At 41.8% G+C, this 22,193-nt stretch overlaps 2 protein-coding genes across 3 annotated transcripts; both read left to right on the forward strand.

The window, feature by feature from the left end:
• Nucleotides 1-653: 653 nt before the first annotated feature.
• otulina (OTU deubiquitinase with linear linkage specificity a) lies at nucleotides 654-6,572 on the forward strand. The gene is made up of 3 exons (XM_047349255.1): nucleotides 654-885; nucleotides 997-1,118; nucleotides 6,006-6,572. The coding sequence occupies exons 1-3, from the start codon at nucleotides 769-771 to the stop codon at nucleotides 6,403-6,405; spliced, it is 639 nt and encodes a 212-aa protein (XP_047205211.1). The 5' UTR covers nucleotides 654-768; the 3' UTR covers nucleotides 6,406-6,572.
• An 847-nt stretch (nucleotides 6,573-7,419) lies between these two features.
• LOC124858387 lies at nucleotides 7,420-18,916 on the forward strand. 2 transcript variants are annotated; one of them, XM_047350405.1, is made up of 12 exons: nucleotides 7,420-7,731; nucleotides 8,200-8,280; nucleotides 8,799-9,067; nucleotides 9,595-10,149; nucleotides 11,646-11,798; nucleotides 12,021-12,290; nucleotides 13,885-13,949; nucleotides 14,057-14,163; nucleotides 14,258-14,401; nucleotides 14,650-14,781; nucleotides 17,585-17,854; nucleotides 18,206-18,916. In XM_047350405.1, exons 3-12 carry the CDS (start codon nucleotides 8,922-8,924, stop codon nucleotides 18,413-18,415), a joined length of 2,052 nt encoding a protein of 683 aa, XP_047206361.1. In that variant the 5' UTR covers nucleotides 7,420-7,731; nucleotides 8,200-8,280; nucleotides 8,799-8,921; the 3' UTR covers nucleotides 18,416-18,916. The 2 variants fall into 2 exon arrangements, with proteins under 2 accessions (XP_047206361.1, XP_047206360.1); XM_047350404.1 differs by lacking the exon at nucleotides 8,200-8,280.
• Nucleotides 18,917-22,193: the final 3,277 nt, after the last annotated feature.

A 22,193-nucleotide genomic window follows, 5' to 3' on the forward strand; every position in this document is an offset into this window, starting at 1 on the left:
GTGAGGAGGAGAATTTAAAATTATATTCTGGATTTAACAGGGAGCTAAAATAGGGGAAATATGATCTCTCTTTTTAATTTTCATCAGAACTCTTGCTGCAGCATTTTTGAATCAGCTGAAGGCTTTTAACTGCATTATGTGGACATCCTGATAGTAAAGAATTACAATAGTCCAGCCTTGAAGTAACAAATGCATGGAGTAGTTTTTCAGCGTCACTCCTGGATAGGATATTTCTAATTTTGGCAATGTTCCGGAGGTGAAAGAAGGAAATCCTAGAAACCTGTTTAATATGGGATTTAAATGACATGTCCTGGTCAAAAGTAACACCAAGGGTTTTTACTTTATTACCGGAGCTCAATTTAATGCCAATCAAAAGCAACCAATTCAAAGTAATTCTACCAAAATGAAAAAGCACCTGCTTTCATTTTTTGCAATATGACAAACAATTTCTGGTTTTCTTCAAGGGATCATGGTCTGATTAAATCAGACTTCAAAGATGCACTTTATTTTATTGAAAAGGAATATCTAAATATCGAATTGACTGATTTTTATTATACTTTAAACACAAGATAAAAGTCAAACAACGTGCTGTAGTCTTGCTCTGCGCTCCAGTCCAGCAGGGGGCGGTAAAAACAATGAACAACAACAGTCAATGACGTCATTTGTAAGTGATTGCTGAGGTAGCTAAAACTTCCACTACACCACCGGCTCGTCTGGCGCGGTTTAAACGCCGGTAGTCACAGAAATAAGGGTTTGTAACCCGAATTCATGATGTCTTGGGTAAAAGCTGCTTCGTTCAGCGGTGAAGATGTATTCGACGAGAATGCGGATGATCTTAATTTACAAAGTAAAGAGTGGACATCCAACATGAAGAAACGTATCAAGGTGAAGTTAGCCTTAGCTCACCTCAGCCTCCACCTTACCTTACACAGCGCTGTGCTTCTCTGACTGGAACAGGCGGTTTAGTTCATGGTTGATTGTTGATGTTTTGGACAGGATGGTTATAGGGACGGAGGTAGTGCCGGAGAGGAGGCCTCGCTTCAGGTGGGGTTTAACCAGGGCTTCAGAGAAGGAGCAGCTCAAACTGTGGCTGTGGGTCGCCTCAGAGGGATTGTGAGGTACAAATATTACACACGTGTGATAGATGGGATACATTAGTTCCCTGTAACATTCAGGGAACGTTCCCTAAATGTTCCTGAATGCTGCATTAGTTCCCTGTAACATTCAGGGAACGTTCCCTAAATGTTCCTAAATGATGCGTTAGTTCCCTGCAACATTCAGGGAATGTTCCCTAAATGTTCCTGAATGCTGCATTAGTTCCCTGCAACATTCAGGGAACGTTCCCTAAATGCTGCGTTAGTTCCCTGTAACATTCAGGGAACATTCCCTAAATGTTCCTGAATGCTGCAATAGTTCCCTGCAACATTCAGGGAACGTTCCCTAACTGTTCCTAAATGCTGCGTTAGTTCCCTGTAACATTCAGGGAACGTTCCCTAAATGTTCCTAAATGCTGCGTTAGTTCCCTGGGACCTTCAGGGAACGTTCCCTAAATGTTCCTAAATGCTGCGTTAGTTCCCTGCAACATTCAGGGAATGTTCCCTAAATGTTCCTAATTGCTGCATTGGTTCCCTGGGACCTTCAGAGAACGTTCCCTTAGTGTTCCTGAATGCTGCATTAGTTCCCTGGGACCTTCAGGGAACGTTCCCTAAATGTTCCTGGATGCTGCATTGGTTCCCTGCAACATTCAGGGAAAGTCCTCTAAATGTTCCTGAATGCTGCATTGGTTCCCTGCGACATTCAGGGAACGTTCCCTAAATGTTCGTGAATGCTGCATTGGTTCCCTGCGACATTCAGGGAACATTCCCTAAATGTTCCTGAATGCTGCAATAGTTCCCTGCAACATTCAGGGAACGTTCCCTAACTGTTCCTAAATGCTGCGTTAGTTCCCTGTAACATTCAGGGAACGTTCCCTAAATGTTCCTAAATGCTGCGTTAGTTCCCTGGGACCTTCAGGGAACGTTCCCTAAATGTTCCTAAATGCTGCGTTAGTTCCCTGCAACATTCAGGGAATGTTCCCTAAATGTTCCTAATTGCTGCATTGGTTCCCTGGGACCTTCAGAGAACGTTCCCTTAGTGTTCCTGAATGCTGCATTAGTTCCCTGGGACCTTCAGGGAACGTTCCCTAAATGTTCCTGGATGCTGCATTGGTTCCCTGCAACATTCAGGGAAAGTCCTCTAAATGTTCCTGAATGCTGCATTGGTTCCCTGCGACATTCAGGGAACGTTCCCTAAATGTTCGTGAATGCTGCATTGGTTCCCTGCGACATTCAGGGAACGTTCCCTAAATGTTCGTGAATGCTGCATTGGTTCCCTGCGACATTCAGGGAACGTTCCCTAAATGTTCGTGAATGCTGCATTGGTTCCCTGCGACATTGAGGGAACGTTCCCTAAATGTTCGTGAATGCTGCATTGGTTCCCTGCGACATTCAGGGAACGTTCCCTAAATGTTCGTGAATGCTGCATTGGTTCCCTGCGACATTCAGGGAACGTTCCCTAAATGTTCGTGAATGCTGCATTGGTTCCCTGCGACATTCAGGGAACGTTCCCTAAATGTTCCTGAATGCTGCATTAGTTCCCTGCAACATTCAGGGAACGTTCCCTAAATGTTCCTAAATGCTGCGTTAGTTCCCTGTAACATTCAGGGAACGTTCCCTAAATGTTCCTAAATGCTGCGTTAGTTCCCTGGGACCTTCAGGGAACGTTCCCTAAATGTTCCTAAATGCTGCGTTAGTTCCCTGCAACATTCAGGGAATGTTCCCTAAATGTTCCTAATTGCTGCATTGGTTCCCTGGGACCTTCAGAGAACGTTCCCTTAGTGTTCCTGAATGCTGCATTAGTTCCCTGGGACCTTCAGGGAACGTTCCCTAAATGTTCCTGGATGCTGCATTGGTTCCCTGCGACATTCAGGGAACGTTCCCTAAATGTTCGTGAATGCTGCATTGGTTCCCTGCAACATTCAGGGAACGTTCCCTAAATGTTCGTGAATGCTGCATTGGTTCCCTGCGACATTCAGGGAACGTTCCCTAAATGTTCGTGAATGCTGCATTGGTTCCCTGCGACATTCAGGGAACGTTCCCTAAATGTTCGTGAATGCTGCATTGGTTCCCTGCAACATTCAGGGAAAGTCCTCTAAATGTTCCTGAATGCTGCATTAGTTCCCTGCAACATTCAGGGAACGTTCCCTAAATGTTCCTGAATGCTGCATTAGTTCCCTGCGACATTCAGGGAACGTTCCCTTAGTGTTCCTGAATGCTGCATTAGTTCCCTGCAACATTCAGGGAAAGTCCTCTAAATGTTCCTGAATGCTCCATTAGTTCCCTGCGACATTCAGGGAACGTTCCCTTAGTGTTCCTGAATGCTGCATTAGTTCCCTGCGACATTCAGGGAATGTTCCCTAAATGTTCCTGAATGCTGCATTAGGTCACTGGGACCTTCAGGGAACGTTCCCTAAATGTTCCTGGATGCTGCATTGGTTCCCTGCAACATTCAGAGAAAGTCCTCTAAATGTTCCTGAATGCTGCATTGGTTCCCTGCAACATTCAGGGAAAGTCCTCTAAATGTTCCTGAATGCTGCATTGGTTCCCTGCGACATTCAGGGAACGTTCCCTAAATGTTCGTGAATGCTGCATTGGTTCCCTGCGACATTCAGGGAACGTTCCCTAAATGTTCCTGAATGCTGCATTAGTTCCCTGCAACATTCAGGGAACATTCCCTAAATGTTCCTGAATGCTGCAATAGTTCCCTGCAACATTCAGGGAACGTTCCCTAAATGTTCCTAAATGCTGCGTTAGTTCCCTGTAACATTCAGGGAACGTTCCCTAAATGTTCCTAAATGCTGCGTTAGTTCCCTGGGACCTTCAGGGAACGTTCCCTAAATGTTCCTAAATGCTGCGTTAGTTCCCTGCAACATTCAGGGAATGTTCCCTAAATGTTCCTAATTGCTGCATTGGTTCCCTGGGACCTTCAGAGAACGTTCCCTTAGTGTTCCTGAATGCTGCATTAGTTCCCTGGGACCTTCAGGGAACTTTCCCTAAATGTTCCTGGATGCTGCATTGGTTCCCTGCAACATTCAGGGAAAGTCCTCTAAATGTTCCTGAATGCTGCATTGGTTCCCTGCGACATTCAGGGAACGTTCCCTAAATGTTCGTGAATGCTGCATTGGTTCCCTGCGACATTCAGGGAACGTTCCCTAAATGTTCGTGAATGCTGCATTGGTTCCCTGCGACATTCAGGGAACGTTCCCTAAATGTTCGTGAATGCTGCATTGGTTCCCTGCGACATTCAGGGAACGTTCCCTAAATGTTCGTGAATGCTGCATTGGTTCCCTGCGACATTCAGGGAACGTTCCCTAAATGTTCGTGAATGCTGCATTGGTTACCTGCGACATTCAGGGAACGTTCCCTTAGTGTACCTGAATGCTGCATTAGTTCCCTGTGACATTCAGGGAATGTTCCCTAAATGTTCCTGAATGCTGCATTAGTTCCCTGCGACATTCAGGGAAAGTCCTCTAAATGTTCCTGAATGCTGCATTAGTTCCCTGCAACATTCAGGGAACGTTCCCTAAATGTTCCTGAATGCTGCATTGGTTCCCTGCGACATTCAGGGAACGTTCCCTTAGTGTACCTGAATGCTGCATTAGTTCCCTGCGACATTCAGGGAACGTTCCCTTAGTGTTCCTGAATGCTGCATTAGTTCCCTGCGACATTCAGGGAATGTTCCCTAAATGTTCCTGAATGCTGCATTAGGTCACTGGGACCTTCAGGAACATTCAATGGTCTTCTGTGCAGATTCAGACCCAGTTCTAAGAAGGAATCACTGATTGGTATAAACATTGTAACATTAACAATGTTTCTGCATGAAGACCTGGTGTTATTTTGGGAGAAACTATATTGAGAGATCAGAAGTTTACATATCATCAATCTTTTTAGAACTGGTAGAATTACTTTAAATTGGTTGTTTTTTACTGGTAGGTTCTTAGCTTTTGGCCGCATTGTCCTGTTAGATCACTGCCAAATACAAACTATCCCCTCACGTGAATGGAAATTGTATAACAGGTTCAGGAGCAGCCTGGGAACCACAAAGCCAATGGGCTCAAGCCTGTCGTAAGCACTTGTGCATCAGTAACCACAATGAAGCCAACACTGACAGGGTGCTGACCAAGAAAGAAGTTCTTGCTCCAAAATCAGCGCCATCAAGCTCGACTGAGCACATGGACGAGCTAAATCCCTTGTGAAGAAAAGTGTTATGGTCAGACCAGATAAACATTAAGCTCCACAATGACGAGAAGAATGTTTTAAGGAGCCAAGGAGAGGCTTTCAAACTTACACCAACTCTGAATCATGGTGGTGGCAGCATCATGCTGTGCGGATGGTTCTCTGCCAGTGGAACTGGGACATTTCACAAAATGGATGGAATGTCGAGAAGTGAGAGCCTCTAGATTCTTGAACTTAGAATAATTTTTTTTTTGTTCCAGTGGGACAAGGAGGTTAACAATGGTCCTTAACTGTATTAAAAATGTAATGACCGTGCCAAAAACCTGATTCTGCAGCAGGAAATCGCCCTGTGGAACTGAGTTACATCATATCTGGTCAGAGAAGTGCTCAAATAACCATCCAGAAGCTTTTTGGTGGCAAACACATGGGGCTGTGTATATATATTTGAGTCTGTATGTATAATTTGGACACGCTGGATTCAGACTTGTGCATCCAAGTCATTAAAGTTGTGTGTTTCATAATGCTTCCAATGTGGAAGAAGAATGGTTGAAGGTGGGTGTATGTAAACTTCTGACCATAGCAGTAACAAAGATGTAAGATTCTTTAGTCAAAACTTGTTGTTTGTGTTTTTTTTTAGAAACATCCTGAGTCTCTTTTGTTCTTGCACTGATTGAGGTCTCTTTGTGTCATTGTATATCTAACACTGTGTCATCTTTGTGTGTCCGGTCACAGTGCAGTATGGTGCGGCTGCCTGATCCAGCATCCAGAAAAGCCTGTCCCGTCCTGTGTGATTGACCTCCTGCAACAAGTAACACGGCATGAAGAAGGAATCATTGACGGCATCAGGAAAGCTCTGGAGAACCCTCCTCCTAGCGTGAGTGACGTCTCGGAGAGCATGGAGGATCTGGACTGCAGCGGAGCCGGTTGTGAAGAGACGGACTGCTGCAGGAGCGAACAGAAAATGGACCTGGACAGTTCTCACCAGCAGAATCTCTGCTCTGAGCCCAGTGGAGCCTCCTCCGGGTCATGTGAAGGTTTAGACCTCCTTGTGCAACGCTGCATGGATCTCGTTTCAGAGCTGGGTCTGCCACAAGAACTGATCAGTCACTTAGAGGAGCTGAAGAACATGTGACAATCAATATGACGGACAATACAAACTGCTGTAATCTAGAGACTTTTATACACAAAACTATAATAAATTTGATGTGCATATTGTAATTTGTATTTGCAGTTTTTCTAAGATATTTTAGAAATGTTTTATTATTCATTTTAGAAAATAAAGAAGCATTGTTTACCACATGATTGCTGTGTTCCCCCCTCAACTCCCATTATAGCTGTAAACAGATGTGGTATCTTAAGAAACACGACCTAGATTCATTATTTTACCAACAATATTAGGGTTTGTCATTAAAAAATGAATAAATTATTTGGGAAAAAAACAGGAAATCACAACTGAAGCGACAGAACTGAAAATTCAGTTACAGCAAAAAGTTATATCACCTCATCTGGTTAGTCTTACATGATCAGATTTCCCAAGGAAAACAGTAAAAGTTGAAATCCTACCAAACAGTTCATTCGTAACATTTCTGCTCTTTTTATTTAACATCTTTTTATCTCTATATTGTGTGCGTTTCATTGTATTTCATGCAAACAAATGAATGAGCTGCCTGATTTTCCAAAAGGTGCCTGACTGCCGCAAAACTGTCGGCGTACACGAGCATGACGTCACCGAGCTGTGTACTGGTGGGAATTTCGACTCCTTTTTGGGATCCGAATCCTTTGGCCGAGCTTAGTGAAAAGAGCTGAAAATTCTGGCTCCCAAACTTTTTGTAGCTTTTAGAATCAAAACAGTGTGTGTTATTTACTTAGCATGTCTGAATATACTTAGAATTGAACATTAAATGTACAGGACAATGTGTTTGCTTAACAGATAATTTCAGCGGCTTCAGATGTTCAAATGTTCATGTGTGTAGGGGAGGATGTTCGTGATGGAGCCAGAGACTCTACCTTGATGACGTATAAAGGAGGCTGCCGAAAGCGGAAAGTAAAAAAAAAAAAAGGTAAGGTACTGATTTTGCCTGTTCTTCGTCTTTCAAATTACGAGTCTTCTCAGGTCGTTCAGTTTAAGGAGCCGGCACATCGGTCCGACTCGGTCGCGAGCGGCGCGTCACAACAGCCTTGACCTGCTGCTCCGGCTAAGCTAGGGATCATCGCGAACAGATGTTCCGTTTAAAATGCATTGAATGCGGACTTTTACTGAAATGTTCCGTACCGACGGACGGTGAGACGGCGGCGGGGGAAGCTAGCCACCGTGACAGCGGCGGTTTAAACGAGCTGCTGTCACTCGTGTCTGTTTTAAGTTCGCAGCAGCTAGCCGGCTAACTCCGCGCACCAAAAGTGAAATAAGAACTGGAGCTTCATGATTTAAAGAGTTTGTCTGAAGTTTAAGAAAAACAAGGTAAGTTCACCTTTGATTTTTTTTTTTTTTTTTTTTTTTTTACAGTTTTACAACACAGACAGTCGCTGTTAAGTTTGCCTTTCTTGTCACTATGAAAGCTACTTCCTTGTGTTGATTCCAACAATGAGGCGTAGCTTTATCAGATGTTATTTTAAATTAAAATTAACAAAAGTCTGTGCTGGAAGTTTTTAAGTGCAGCTATTAATAATAAAAATGCTGTTATATCTTAAATCTGAATCGATCAATCAAATACTTAAACGTCTAGAGCGGAATCTAGTAAACATTTTTCTTCTGTATGTCAATAAATTGACATCCTTCTTACTCTAAAGGTGGTTTCCAAAGTTCGGGTCGGATTCAGGCTGAATTGTATTTCCTGAAATCTAAATTCCTTGTTAGCCTGATACGATTATTATTAGTCCTTAAAGCTGTTTTGTGTGATTTGGTTAATAACAATTCTTTATATTTCAGCTGGAAATAGTTTGGGTTGAAAACCTCTGATGTCAGTTTTTGTGGGTGTGAAGATAAAACCACATCTGGAAAGAAAAGACGGTATAAATATTATTCAGAAACTTTTTTTTTTTTTTTTTTTTGCAGTGATCAGTAATTGTTCTCACACCTATACAATAACTTTGCAGATGAGTGGAAAGAAGTGTTTCTCAGCATCCACTGTCCTGCGTGTTTTAGGTGTTTCCTTTCCGCCACATACATGACTTGACCCGTTGTTGATAGATTTCTGCAGCATGTCACGATCATGTGAATCGGGTGGGCTGGAGTAGAGAGGCATGTAAAACATGAAGGATCGTGGGCTTCTTAGGAAACACTGCTAGATGCCATACTTATCATCAGGAAAGCCCTTCTTAAATTTCTGCCTGGCTTTGGGATGCTGAATGTTCTGATTTGACAAAATGTATCTTCCAACATTTTAGGTTAACTTGGAAAAAGCATCTCCTTGCATGTTCAATACTTTAAAACCTCTGAATTACATCAGTGTTCACTGAGCCACCTCTGCTGTCTCTCATCAACTGTTCTAAATATCCACTTACTGATGTTTCATGTTTTCCCTTTAGGTGTCTCCACATTATGGTTGCTTCCTGAGCCCCAAACCCTTCGTCATGGACTCCTAAATCCTCCCCGGTTGTTTGGGACCGGAGGCTACCGCCCAGCCTGTCTACCTCCCACCCCACGTGTAGATGGGGAACTGTTGTTGTGATGCTGAAAGTCCCTGCGGCAGCATAGAGGAACGAAGTGTTTTGCTGAAAGATGACTCAAAGACCTCATGCGCTGGTGAGAGGGTAGTGGTTGGCACTCGTGGTCCTGAAGACGACGATGACATGAGGTGAGAGTCAGGGAAGTCTCAGGAAGAGTTTTTTTTTTTTTTAATCCATCACAGCTCTCTTTTGTTTCCGTAAACTATTATATAATGAATAAATCTGTAACTTATTTCTTGCCTGGGAACACGTTTCTAATTGTGAAAGCCGTTTTTAGGATTTGACCAGCTGCAGTAGAGTACGCCAAATTTCCCTTCTGTGGTTTCCGTGGGACGTGCTGCATCAACAAATAACTTTCTAGCTCTCGTTAGAGGCAGTAAATGGGGATGGGGGAACTTCCACGTGTCCTTTAAGGGTTTGTCAACAAGAAACGGTTGTGTCATTTCGTGCACTGGTGAGAAATATCAAGAGATGATAATTAAAAAGTGGCTGTTGTGATCAAAGGTTTCCTGCTTCCTCTCCACCTCCAGTTCAGGGAGATTTCTCCAAAAAATTTTCTGATGCAGCTCATTTATTTTTGCCTTTTAGAAAGGTTTCAGAGGTGTTTCTGTTGTTGTGTCCCAGGGCTTTGCTCATTCTGTGTTATGTCTCTCAGGCAGTCTAGGGTTGTGAACACGGAGGAGGAGGAGCAGAGGTGTCAGAACAAGGAAAGGGAACCCAAAAGCACTCGGGGAAATGGGCATTTACAGAAGGAAAACATTCAGCAGGCAAAAGCTTCTCCAAGAACAGAGAGCGCCACCGGAGAACAACATGACAGAAAGGAAGATGCTGCTGCAGACCAACGCACTTTAAACCAACTGCAGAAAGACATCTCTACCCCTGATGGCCACGAAGGTTTGGCCACCGACGTAGAGCCAAAAACAGAAAAAGAAGATCCAACCACAGTGCAGGAAAAAGTCTCAGGTCTCGTCTTGCCAGCACCTGAATCTGCCGGCCCAGAAAACCTTTTCCATCCTGAGACAAACACTCCAACAGAGGACAACAACACAGCGAGCGGTTCTCACGCTGGTTCTGGAGTAGATGTCATCGGTGCGGAGGCCAAACCGTCAGAGGAGTTCACCCAAAACAATGAGGTGTTATCGGAGCCAAACACTGGGGCGGCGTCCATCCCTGCGGTCAGCCAGGAGACAAACACAGCGGCTCCCAGCTGGTAAGTTAACATGGGGGGGTAAACATTCAGTATTTCAGGAGGATTGTTGGGAAAATGGGTCGATACTCATCATTTAGTCCATGTTTGTATTTTAAACCGTTTATTCAGGTCCAGATCCGGCTTATACTGTTCCTGCCAAAAGTATCAGTTCTTCTCGAACTTTTAGATATTTTGTTAGTTACAAAACATTTCAAAAGTGCATCTTATTAGAGTTATTTCATATCACAAAGTAGTGGGAAAATAATACGTAGTTTCTAATTTTTTATCTTTATTTTTAAATGAAAATCTGAAATGATCTAATGAGGCTCGACTCTGATAACCAGTTAGCTTCTGAAGTCGTCTCATGAATAATTCGTCTGATACCTTCTTCGAATCGTCCCCACCCCAAGCTTTGGGCGTATCAGTTTGTGCAATATCCAAATCACAAAGGACTGTTTGGGGTAATATTTGATTTCAAGGGTTATGAATTTTACACGTTAACGTAATATTTGACTAATATCTGACTTGCCACGCCAGGAGGACGTTGATCAGAGAAGCAGCCATAACAGGAGCTCTGGAGGAGCTGCAAAGATCCTCCGACGATTCTAGCCTTTAGTCAAGAGGGAAACCATTGTTTTAAAAAGTCCAGTTTGCAGTCAGCAGCCATGTAGGTGCCACAGCAAATGTGGGAGACTGTAATCTGGTCATAATTGATGCAAAACCCTGCGTATTGTGGAAAACTAACACTACACGTCACCATGAACGCCACCCTCACCATGAAATATGGTGGAGGCAGTGTCATGCTGTGGGGTAGCTTTTCTTTGACAGAGAAGATGTATATGGAGCTAAATTCAGGTTCATCAGCTTGTTGTAAAATGGGAGTTTTTACTCTCTTTCCTCCCTGCGCACGACCGGTCCGTTTCTCTCCAGCTCCGAGACCCAACCAATAAAACCAGCAAAGTATTTACCTTGTGAAATAATGAGAAACGGTTAAGTATAAAATCAAGATTTAATGCCAAAATGATCAGTGTACAAAGTATACAATTGAACAGATAGAGAGTGACATTCACCTTCGGTACCGGGCCCCCCTCAGCCCATCTTAGGGATGAACCGAAAGGAGCAAAGAATAGACTGGGAGTCCTGTTTTTATCCATGCCTGTTCTTAACCCTCCTTAAGGTTGTCATGTTCTTGTATCAGTTTATCCTTGACTATGTGTTGCATCTTATGTGATATCAACAGTTATGTTGTGTAAGATGTAGCAGTGAGCGGTGCTGCAGAAAAGCAACAAGGACAGAGATATTTAATTAGGGCAGCAAAGAGATGATTAGAAAAGGCCACAGAATCATACATCCTTAACGATCTGTAGCCATATTTGGGAAATTCTACAAAGACAGTAATTCAACAGGTATAAATACTTCTACAAACTACTCTACTATGAGTAGAGTAATTTCACCTGATATTTAGTCAAATCCATTCACAGCACAGACTGCAGAAATGTTTGTCTTTCTCTGTGCAGTTCAGTGGATTCAGACACAAAAAGCCATGTTATCTCTCAGCCTCCTTCTTCTGGGTCGGATACCACAGAACCCGGCCACGTCCAGGAGAAACCGGACCACGTCAGCGCAGACAAGAAGCCAGAGGTCGGATCTGCAGCAGAGGCCAAAGACAGGTCAGCAGGTTCATGCTTTGTTTTATGAAAACAAGAGACATGTTTACAGAAACTGAGCGCTTGTTTTTTTTATCGTTTTTTGTGGCCACTAGAGGGAGCAAGAAACCACTTATGCTGTCAGACTTTTTTTCTTGCTGCATTTGCAGGAATATATCTTAGTTTAAAGTATCTATAGTTACGGTGCATATCATACAGACTAGACAATGGGGATTCTCTCTGCAGCTTAAAGTCGGATCAAGAAGAAAAGACAAATCCTGAGGGTTCAAGTCCTGCAGAGGACATTGCGGAGGAAATTGGCAAAAATGCTCCTGAAGAGAAGGAGGATGACAGTGGAAAGAAGCAGGAGAAGGTGGAGGCTGCTTTAACCGTGACAGAAGCTCCTCAAGTTGAGAAACAGACAGACATCCAAGAGAAGCCTGCAATAGAAGAGCATTCATGCATAAAGGCCAATGATAAACCTGCTGCAGAAGAGGAAGGAGCTCAGGATGACAGGTCTGTGAAGATCATATACTTTTTGAGTCCGAACTGGATTCAGCATTATATTTAGTGTTTAGTGCAACTAAAGTTTAGGTTAGTGGAGGCAATAGTGCGTATACAGTGGCATATGCACAGTATTCAGATTGACCTTTTCCACACTTAGTCACGTTAAAACCTCAAACCTCAGTGTATTTTATAGACCGACACAAAGTACTGGAAAGAAAATTATACACGTTTTTTTTGGGTGGGGGGGTTTGGCACAAAAAACAAAATCTGTTTTATTTTATGCCTTTGTATTCTGCCCCCCCAGAGCAATGCGTTGTGGAGTCACATTTTAGCTAGCTGTAAGTACAGCTGCAAGTCTAGTGGTGTTTGTCTCTAACAACTTTTCACAGCTAGAAGCTGAAATTCCCGCCCGTTCTTTCTTGCGAAACGACGTAAGCTCAGTCAGATTGGATGGAGGGCATCTGTGAACAGTCATTTCCGAGGCTTGCCACGGATTCTCCATTGGATTTAGGTCGGTCGCCACCATGTTTCATCCAAGGCAGTGATGTTTTCAGGGTGTTGTTCCATGTTAGTTTTCCTCCACACTCAAAGTACTTTATTTAGCAGGTTGTCCTCTATTAAGACTTTTTATGGCTTTTAACAAAAATGGCCTGATCAGTCCTTTTCACCTTCTCCCTTATTCAGGGGTCACTGCAAGACACTACAACTTGCACATTGACCCAACCAGGATTTTAACCTGGGTTCCTCGCCCGCTACACCACCACAAAGGGCAATACTCTTTGGATCTGGCCAGATCCGTGTACAGATTCTCCCACCTGAGCTGGTAATCTCTGCAGCTTCTCCAGAGTTGCCTGTTTGTTTAGGTGGACGACCCTTTTTTGGTAGTTTTGCTTGAAATACTCTCTAATAGATGTTCAAAGTTTTGAGATCTAACCCTTTTTTAATCTCCTCCAGATTTTTCTCCCTGTCTGCTGTGTTCCTTGGTCTTCATGATGCTGTTTCTTCACTAATGCTCTCTAGCAAACCTCTTGAGGCCTTCACAGAACAGCCGCATTCATGCTGAGATTACATGTAATTTTCAAGGGGTATCACAATAAAAGGGGTGCTAAACACAAATGCACACCGTGCTATTCAGATTTTTATCTGTAATTAATTTGTTTTTTAATTTCCCTTCTGCTTCACAATTATTCACTACTTTGTGTTGGTCTAGCATGTAAGATCCCAGTAAAATATGATGAAGTTGTTGGTTGAAATATGAGAAAATGTGGAAAAGCTCAAGGATAAAAGGCAGAGGGCAGGATGGAAGCTTCTGAAAATGTGTTGCCATTAATATACGTTGTTTTTTTTATGTTTTATATTTGATTTTAAAATATTCTGTTTCTCCTCACTTGTGTCACTAATTTCCTAAAGGAGCTGGCCTTACTGGTTAGTTTGGTGCTGTTTATTTTTAGCATTTAATTTATACTCTGTGCTCTACAGCACCGGCTGCAGAGATAACACCTTCCTACCACATGTGTTAGAACAACTCCAACTATGAGTATTTTTTGTTTTATATTTTGCTTTAATCGACTGTTAAAATGACTAAATTTTTGTTTCTCTTTAGTGAGGAAGATTTGTACCGAGGAGAAGAGGAGCTGTCTGCATCACTAAGTGATAAACCGTCAGAAAGTAACTCTTCTCAGTTTTTGCTTTGCCTTTTATGCCTCAGATTGGTGCAGAAATGCCAAAATAAAGTCCCCACGTGACATTTGATGTGAAATGTGGTGTCCTCCCAGTTCTAAAGGTGCAGGACAATTGCAGTTTGTCTCCAGCTGTGGCCATCCTGTCTTACAGCGAAAGGGAATGGAAAGGAAATACTACCAAAAGTGCTCTCATCAGAAAGGTTGGTGCCTTTTGGAGGAAACATTTCAGCTTCTAGACAGCTGGTTTTGTCTGCAACGTGAACGTCTGAGGGGCTTCTTGTGGTTTTGCTGCAGGGCTACAAAGAGATGTCTGCGAAGTTCAGCCACTTGAGGAGAGTCAGAGGGGACAACTACTGCGCCCTCAGAGCCACCTTGTTCCAGGTGTTGTCCCAGAGCAACCAGGTGCCTCAGTGGCTGCAAGAGGACACTGTTTTAATGGTAAATGTTTACATTCATCAAGTTTAGAAGGTTGCATTCATTTCCCCAATATTTGATAGAACTACCTTTTTTAAACTGTATGACTTGGATCAAATTTTTGGGTATCCTTCCACAGCTTCTCGCAGTAGTTTGTATCGATATCATGGACTTTTTTTTGTTTTGTTTTCAAACTAAAATGCTTTCGCATACGACAGATTTTAAGCCACAGAAAATTGACATTTTTAACTTTTTATGCTTTTTGTTTACAGCTGCCAAAGCAACTGGAGGCCCAGGAAGGGCTGATAAGTCAGTGGCAATTTCCTGGACAGCGCGTGCACGGAGATTGCACCGAAAATCCCTCTGAGCGACTGAAGGGCTACATGGAGCTGCTCCGAAACACGGTACTGGCTGCAAATCAGCTCAGAAAGAGACGCCAGTAAACCCCTGGGCTATTTTCAAGTCCACCATAGAAACCACGGCGCTAATAATTATCCACAGAGCTTTGGTTTGATTGCTGCCACATGTTAAAGGGAGGCTGCTCCTTACAGGGTTTTCTGTTCTATCTTGGTACTTCTTGAAGACATAGAAAGAAAAGATGGATCCACAAGGACCGGGTTGGAGCAGATCAACCTAATGGTGACCTCTGAAGGTATTTTCAAGCTAGTTTCAAAGTCACCCCTCTGTTATATAAGCTTGACTCACCCTATCTGAAGGGGAGAAATGAACACAACCCGGTTTCAGTAAATTAAACATTGTTGATTGAAGCTAAAGGATGTGCTGTTATATAAAGACATCCGATGAAACGGTCGTTTCTTCACCTGATAGGTCTAAGAATTTAATGCGGCAGCACAGGAGCACAGATTCAGCTGTTCTGGTTTTACCTCTATGCTTGCAGAACGAGAGAAACTCAATCAGTTTGCAAATTAAAGACGAATATTCCCAGACTGATATTTATTTTCACTCAGTTGCCTATAAAATGAAAATATTTTTGGCTGTATTAGTTGTTATATCCTAACTTGAATGTTTGCAATTATGATTTGTATATTTTAGCCATTTTCGTTCTAGTTTAGAGTGAGCAGGTATTTTATAAGGATCACATCTCGTTTTGCTCAGAAACTTGACAATTTATCTTCATATTCAACACTTTCTAAGACCGTTTTTTCATTTAAGACTTCCTCCACACTAGATTAAGACCCTCTCCAGCGCTTCCATATCTGTTCTACCATTTCTGCGTTGCGGCTGATTTGGATCACCTGATTTCAGGTCATTGTGACTCTGTCTTTGGTGTTTTACTGCTTCTTTCCGTGCCTTCATACCTTGATATTGCAGCCACGTATCACATCTGCACTTCCACCATCAGTTTCAGCCTTACTTTGGAGGAGGAACGCCACTAATTTATTTATTTTTTTATTGATTCATTGCAACCTCATGAGCTGCTGCTTGTGTCTTCTTATTTTCTCTTGCTCATTCACCCTCATCACTAAGTGTAATGTGGGTTTCATTTTGGGAGCCTAACAGATACATTTTACAATTAAACTGCCGGTGTGGAAAAACTCCTTATTTCCTTCCATCTCCCAGTAACCAGCCTATGTGCAATTTGGAGGTGTGCGTGAATTTCTTCCCATCTTGGAGCCCTTTTCCACGGGGAGTTCTGAACTGTACCTGCAAGCGGCCTGATCATGGCATTGTATAGTCATGGAGATAACGTGTTTCGCTTGTCTAGCGAGATTCTTGTGGTCGGGACACACAGCGTGTAAATCAATATGACAAAGGTGTTACAGTAAATTAACAACCGCTCAGTGTGGGCATGGTAGGGTTGTAGACTTGGGATGGATCCAGTGAAGCCAGTCCTGCTTCAGAGTCTCAGACAAATCCATTCTGGTGATGCAGCCCACAGATCATGGATAACCCACCACTGCTAATACCAGACCCAGACGTGCTGACATCACAATAATAAACCCAGCACTCTGGTATTGATACACCCCAGAGGAACTCTCCAGGAACCTGCAAAGACCTTCCAGGTTCAACTGACTTTAGGGTTGCACCACAACATTAAAACAGTTTCAAATCTTTATTCAGTCTCAATATTAAACCCGTATTTTACTGGAGTCTGCAGCTGCAACAAACTTCCCACATTCAAGCTTTTAAAGAACTTAATCATGTCCTTATTTCTGCTTCATGTCAAAAGTGAACCACTGCTGTGTTACTTTGATTATTATGAGAAACTGATTTGTTTTTATTGCCCAATAAACATCATAGTAATCTACATTTAAATGGAGAGCCAAAGGCAACAAAATTGCTAAATATATCATAATATAAATAAATGTCCCATTAAATAATTAAATATACTATTGAAATGTGAAATGCACAATTGAATAATTAAATGTCCCATTAAATAGCATTTAAAAGCTATATTTAATTATTTAATGGAACATTTAATTATTTAATTGTTCATTTTAGAATTCAATAGTATATTTAATGATATATTAAATAAACAAATGGTATATTTAATGGGATATTTATTTCATGGGACATTCACATTTATTTATTTCATGATATTTATTCATTTTATTTTGGCCCTTTTGGCCCTCCATACATCACAGGTGAAAAAGAAGTTGTAGTAATCTGTATTTTCTATTTTCTCTGCAAGACAAACATCATCTCTTTCTCTAAATTTATAAACATAATAATTAAATACATTTGTAATAATAAAAATGTTTAGGCATTTATTTTGAAAAATAAATAAGTAAATACATGTTTTAAATGTGTTTTAAATAAATACATTAAATGATAATAAGTAGTAAAAAGTTCAAGATTAATACATACCGGTAGATTAATTTAAAGAATACCTTAAAGGTTAATTATCTATTTTTAATGTGAATAAGTAAGACAATGTATTAAATAAAGTAATATTTAAAATATAAGGAAGTTTATTTCTCTATTTTAATATATGAATAAATAATTTTAAATAAGGTTTAATTGGAGGGAGAGAAACAGGGAATTAAAAAATCAGGAGATTATTTCTCTATTTTACAATATATAGAAATTACTAAATAAATGAATAAATAAATTAAAACACTGACAAGGTAATCTTGCTTTAATGTAAAGATAAGAGAATGACTAGTTTGACAAATAAAAAATGAAATAAAGGTTAATTTATCTAACTGCCTGCAAGGTGACTTCATTTCTCTGCTTTGTGTTCAGTGGCAGGCAGCTGCGGACTGTCCCGGCGCTGCGGAGCGCCAGAACCTCTGCGAGCGGCTTTTCCAGGGCCAAGAGGAGGAGCTCGGGATGCTGGAGGCGCTGAAGCTGCTGATGCTGGGCAGAGCGTCGGAGCTGCACGACCGCATGCAGGTGGGCGAAGATGTCCCTCTCTTCTGCTGGCTGCTGTTTGCTCGGGACTCGTCCGGCTGTCCACGCTCCTTCCTGTCCAACCACCTCAGGCATGTGGGCCTGAGCGCCGGGCTGGAGCAGGTAGAACACACAGACAGAGCGCTTCTGTTTTTATTCGGGGGGTGTATTCAACAACAAACGATAGATCCTGGGATTTTGAATACATTTGAATAAAACCTGAGCTACAAACAAAAGCAGCATTTATGGCTGTGTTGGAACAGGAGGAGGATTTTTATAAACTGTGATCAGTAAAACTTGAGCTGTTTTTGAGCCGTTGATAATATTATTTGCAGCACATTAATGAAAGCTTTTACAGCTACGCCCTGCGCCATAACTCTCCACCCACTAATTCCTGTGGGCTTAAGCACCTGATTAAACATGCTGCTGCTTTCAGAGCTGTGCAATTATCAGTTCTTTTTGTTTTATTTGCAGGTGGAGATGTTCCTGCTCGGCTACGCCCTGCAGCACACCATTCAGGTATACAGACTGTACAAGGCCGACACGGAGGAGTTCGTCACCTTCTACCCGGACGACCACCGGGACGACTGGCCGTCCGTGTGCCTCGTCACGGAAGACGACCGCCACTACAACGTGCCGGTCACAGAACCTGCGGAGCCCAGCGAGGAGTTCACCTCCAGCTGATTAACGCCGCAGGAAGACCTCCTGCCGTAAAAACGCCCCTCAGGTCAATCAGAGTGACACGTTTATCCAGGTGTAATATTGGGATATATGCTTCTTGGCTTACGCCCGAAACGTCGCAGATTCTCCTCTGTATAGTTTTGCTTGTTGGCTGTTAGAGGTCATCGGTTCAAAAAGAGAAGCGATGACCTCTTCTGAAGCAAGTAATGAACATAAAGTCATTTAGTTCTTATTTCATATTAGTGCCATCGCAACATTCCTGTCATATTTGCCATATTTTATTTTTTCTGTGCCATAAAGCTTTTTTTTTTCTTCTAGTGTAATGCTAGGAAAAAAAACAAGGAAAGTCACCTGGATCACAGTTGTGTTTAGTTACAATAATTCATGAATGTAAGTCGGGAGAATATTTTAGTCCTGCAGTAAAACAATGTTTTTATTGATTAGTTTCATACGTAATATGGGCAGGGAAATCTTTCTTGTTTGTGGTTCTTACAAGTTAATAGAAGATAAGTGATGTTCTGAGGTGAAAATGTGTTGATTTTATCACTTCGGGTTTCTTTAAGAATAATTTCTAAAGTAAAAATGCAAAACTTTACCATAAATTTACTGCAGATGTTTCTACAGGGTGGATGGATGGAAAAATGTGTGACTAGATAATGCAGATGGGGAATAAAGTCTGGAAATAACGTTTGTTTTCCGTACTTATCCTGACCTGGAAATGGTTACTTCCCAGTCCATCCTTTTCCACACCAAACAGGAACCCTGGTAAAGGCTATCTTTGCTCTTTATTTTCTTCTCATTCATCTGAGCCAACTGCCTCCTGTCACTGAAGCATATATCCCAAAATGTAACCACCTCCTGCTGAGAATATAGTGATTTGAGACCTTGTACAAGATGTTTTTTTTTTTTGTTTTTTTTTTTTCAAACACTCTTGTATGCACTGTACTTTAAGAAGTTTTTTTTCTACCTTGGTATTTGTACATATCTAATTTCTAGGATCATCTCAGTTGGATCCAGAACCGTTTCCTAGCGGTCAGACAGCTAAGAGAGACACGAATACAGAAAATATGTTTACACTGGATCTTTGGTTTATTTATTGTTCGGATGGTGGGGAGAAAAAAAAAAGTATTTTAATTTGCTGTGAAGGTTGTACTTAAGAGGACTGAATTAATCTATGAAGGGTTTTGCTGATTTATCGGGTTGAACAGGAGCTTATGGCAGACGATGATCAGATGACTCGGAGGATTAATGGCAGCCTCTGTGTCAGAGGCGTGATTTGTAACTGTCGTATGTTTTGTGCGTGTCAAACTCAGTGAGTAACATGTTGCCTTTAACCAAGCTGTTCAGAAGGGAGGGGAAAAAAACTGTTTCTGCAAAAATAATACTAATTAAAACTGGCACATGCTTCAACCACCAGCCACAGGGTGTAGTAAAAAAAAAAAAAAAAAAAAAGGCTCGCTTGGTCCTCCATGTTGCCTTAGAAATGATGCACAATGTGAACGAATGCTGTTGGTCATTCGTAGTACGGAGTCTGTAACTTGTCAGATTTATTATGCCATTTGCAGGAGTGATCTTGCACAGTCAGTTTGTATCGGCATTGAAATAAACGGAACATTTTGGAAAAGTTTTGGACTGTTTCAATGATTTCTGTTGATGTGGACTCGCTTCAGAGGTTTAACATTCACAATACAGTGACTTGCAAACGTTTTCACACCCCTTAGCTTTTCCGCGTCACATTACAAAACAAACTGCTCTGCTGGGAAGGTTTTATGTGAGGAACCAGCTTTGAACATCTAGTGACTAAACCTTTTGCCCTTTTTTTCTTTGCAAAATACCTCAACGTCGGATTGGACGGAGACCTTCTGTGAATATCAGTTTTCAAGTCTTGCTTGATTCTCCGTTAGATTTGATGAATGCATGTTGATCTAAACGGTTCTACTGTTGCTGAAATTTTATGTCTTTTGCAAAATCCTAACAGGTTATCCTGCAGGATTCTCCTGCATTTTGCTCCATCCGTCTTCCTACATCCCCACAGCATGATTCTGCCACCATCATGCTTCATGGTAGAGATTGTGTTTTCGAGGGGGTGTTCAGTATGGGTTTCTATTTTGGGTCTGTGAAACAAACATGAAAAAAGCAATGTTTCTTTTCTTGCCCATGAAGGACAGACGTTTGGAGGGAAGAGCGAATAGTCGTCTGATCATCAGGACCTTTCTCCTGAGCTGTGGGTCTCTGCAGGTCCTCCAGAGTTTCCATGGGTATCTTGGTTCCTTCATAGCTCTATGTTCTCAATGCCTGGCCTGTCAGTTTAGGTGGACAGCCGTGTCCTGGTAGGTTTGCGTTTGTGCCAGACTGTTTCCGTGTGCAGATGAACGGATCTCTGCGAGACATTCAAAGCTTAGGAAAAGGTTTCAGAACCTAACCCTGCTTTAAACTCCTCTACATTACCTTATTAAATTACACGCAGGTGGATTAAATTTACTGATTAGGGAACTTCTGGAGGAAACTGGTTCACTGGGTTTTATTTAAGTGTATCAAAGGATATGTGATGGAACAATGTTAGCACCAGTTTAAGCACCCAGTAGGATTGGTCTGATTTTGATATTATTTGGTGAACATGCAGACCGATGCCAGGTGTGTATAAATGGTTCAGTTTGCGGTGAGATGGCACTTCCTTCATTCCTTCTGGGTGCCCAACTGGTTCTGTCATCAAAACTATGTAAGCAAACTGCTAGAACTGCAAGGTGATGAAACAAGTAGGTGATATGGGCTCAAGGCATGTACAGGCACAGTCAGTTTAAATGATGGACTCGTTTTTCAGGCTCCTTAGCAAGTTGCACCTGAATCCTAATCATTTTGTAGACATCAATGGGGTTCATGTATATTCTTGGTAGATTTCACGTAAATTTTGTTTTCTCAACATAGACTGGCGTTTAGGCTTAGTCAATCAAGTTTTAATAGAGGTAAAGGAGCTTAACATTAATATCCATTAATAAAACCATTTTGTGTACGTTTGGGATCATTGTCCTGTTGGAGTAAACAGATTTGTCCACATTCCAACCAGCTAGCTGTGGATTTGAGGTGAAGGTGATGGTCCTCTATCATCCCATCCTCTTTGTGCAAAGCACCGATGTCAGTGACAGTGTAACAGCCCCACACCATGATGTTGCCACCGCCATGTTTAACAGTCATTGGTCCGAAGATTTTTCCTTGTCATCGTTACCGAACAGCTCAGATTTGTCTGGTCTGACCGTAAAACGTTACTCCAGATTTCATCCGAGGGTCACAGTTTGGGTCAGATGGTTGAAACTTGGAAACAAATAGGTCCAAACATGCATCCAAACTGGGTTAGGGATGGATAGAGCAGGCTGATGCCAAACGTTTGAAAAGTCCAGACTTTAACCCCATTTAAAATGTATGGATTGTGCATAAAAGCTGGATTTATGCCAGGAAACCAACCAATTAAAAAGATCTACCAGTTCTGATAAGAGTTTCCAACCAGAATTTTGCCACAACTGTGCTATTTCTCCAAATACTCATTAGTGAGGTTTTATCCACAAGTTTGAACATGAGAATTAGAGAATTTTCACAAACTATTTTAGCATGGAGGAAGAATGTATAAAATCATTAAAAATCCAAACTTGACGACATTCATGCCAATGATGAGTGTTTCTGACTGGCCCTTTAATAACTGGTGGAATATCTTATTAAAACAATGATATAAACTAGTTTCAATCATGTGGAGTAAACACTGGTATATAAAGACAAGACAAGAGAAAAG

Source organism: Girardinichthys multiradiatus, chromosome 21 (assembly GCF_021462225.1).
Source record: "Girardinichthys multiradiatus isolate DD_20200921_A chromosome 21, DD_fGirMul_XY1, whole genome shotgun sequence".
Classification (NCBI taxonomy): domain Eukaryota; kingdom Metazoa; phylum Chordata; class Actinopteri; order Cyprinodontiformes; family Goodeidae; genus Girardinichthys; species Girardinichthys multiradiatus.

What these genes read in the sequence shown, in the direction of transcription:
- otulina (XM_047349255.1), top strand. Translation starts at nt 769, where the DNA reads ATGATGTCTTGGGTAAAAGCTGCTTCGTTCAGCGGTGAAGATGTATTC. An exon ending in ACATGAAGAAACGTATCAAG is followed by an intron (nt 886 to 996) that starts GTGAAGTTAGCC and finishes TGTTTTGGACAG; the next exon opens with GATGGTTATAGGGACGGAGG. An exon ending in CGCCTCAGAGGGATTGTGAG is followed by an intron (nt 1,119 to 6,005) that starts GTACAAATATTA and finishes GTCCGGTCACAG; the next exon opens with TGCAGTATGGTGCGGCTGCC.
- LOC124858387 (XM_047350405.1), top strand. Translation starts at nt 8,922, where the DNA reads ATGGGGAACTGTTGTTGTGATGCTGAAAGTCCCTGCGGCAGCATAGAG. An exon ending in GAAGGAGCTCAGGATGACAG is followed by an intron (nt 12,291 to 13,884) that starts GTCTGTGAAGAT and finishes GTTTCTCTTTAG; the next exon opens with TGAGGAAGATTTGTACCGAG. An exon ending in AAGTGATAAACCGTCAGAAA is followed by an intron (nt 13,950 to 14,056) that starts GTAACTCTTCTC and finishes GTGTCCTCCCAG; the next exon opens with TTCTAAAGGTGCAGGACAAT.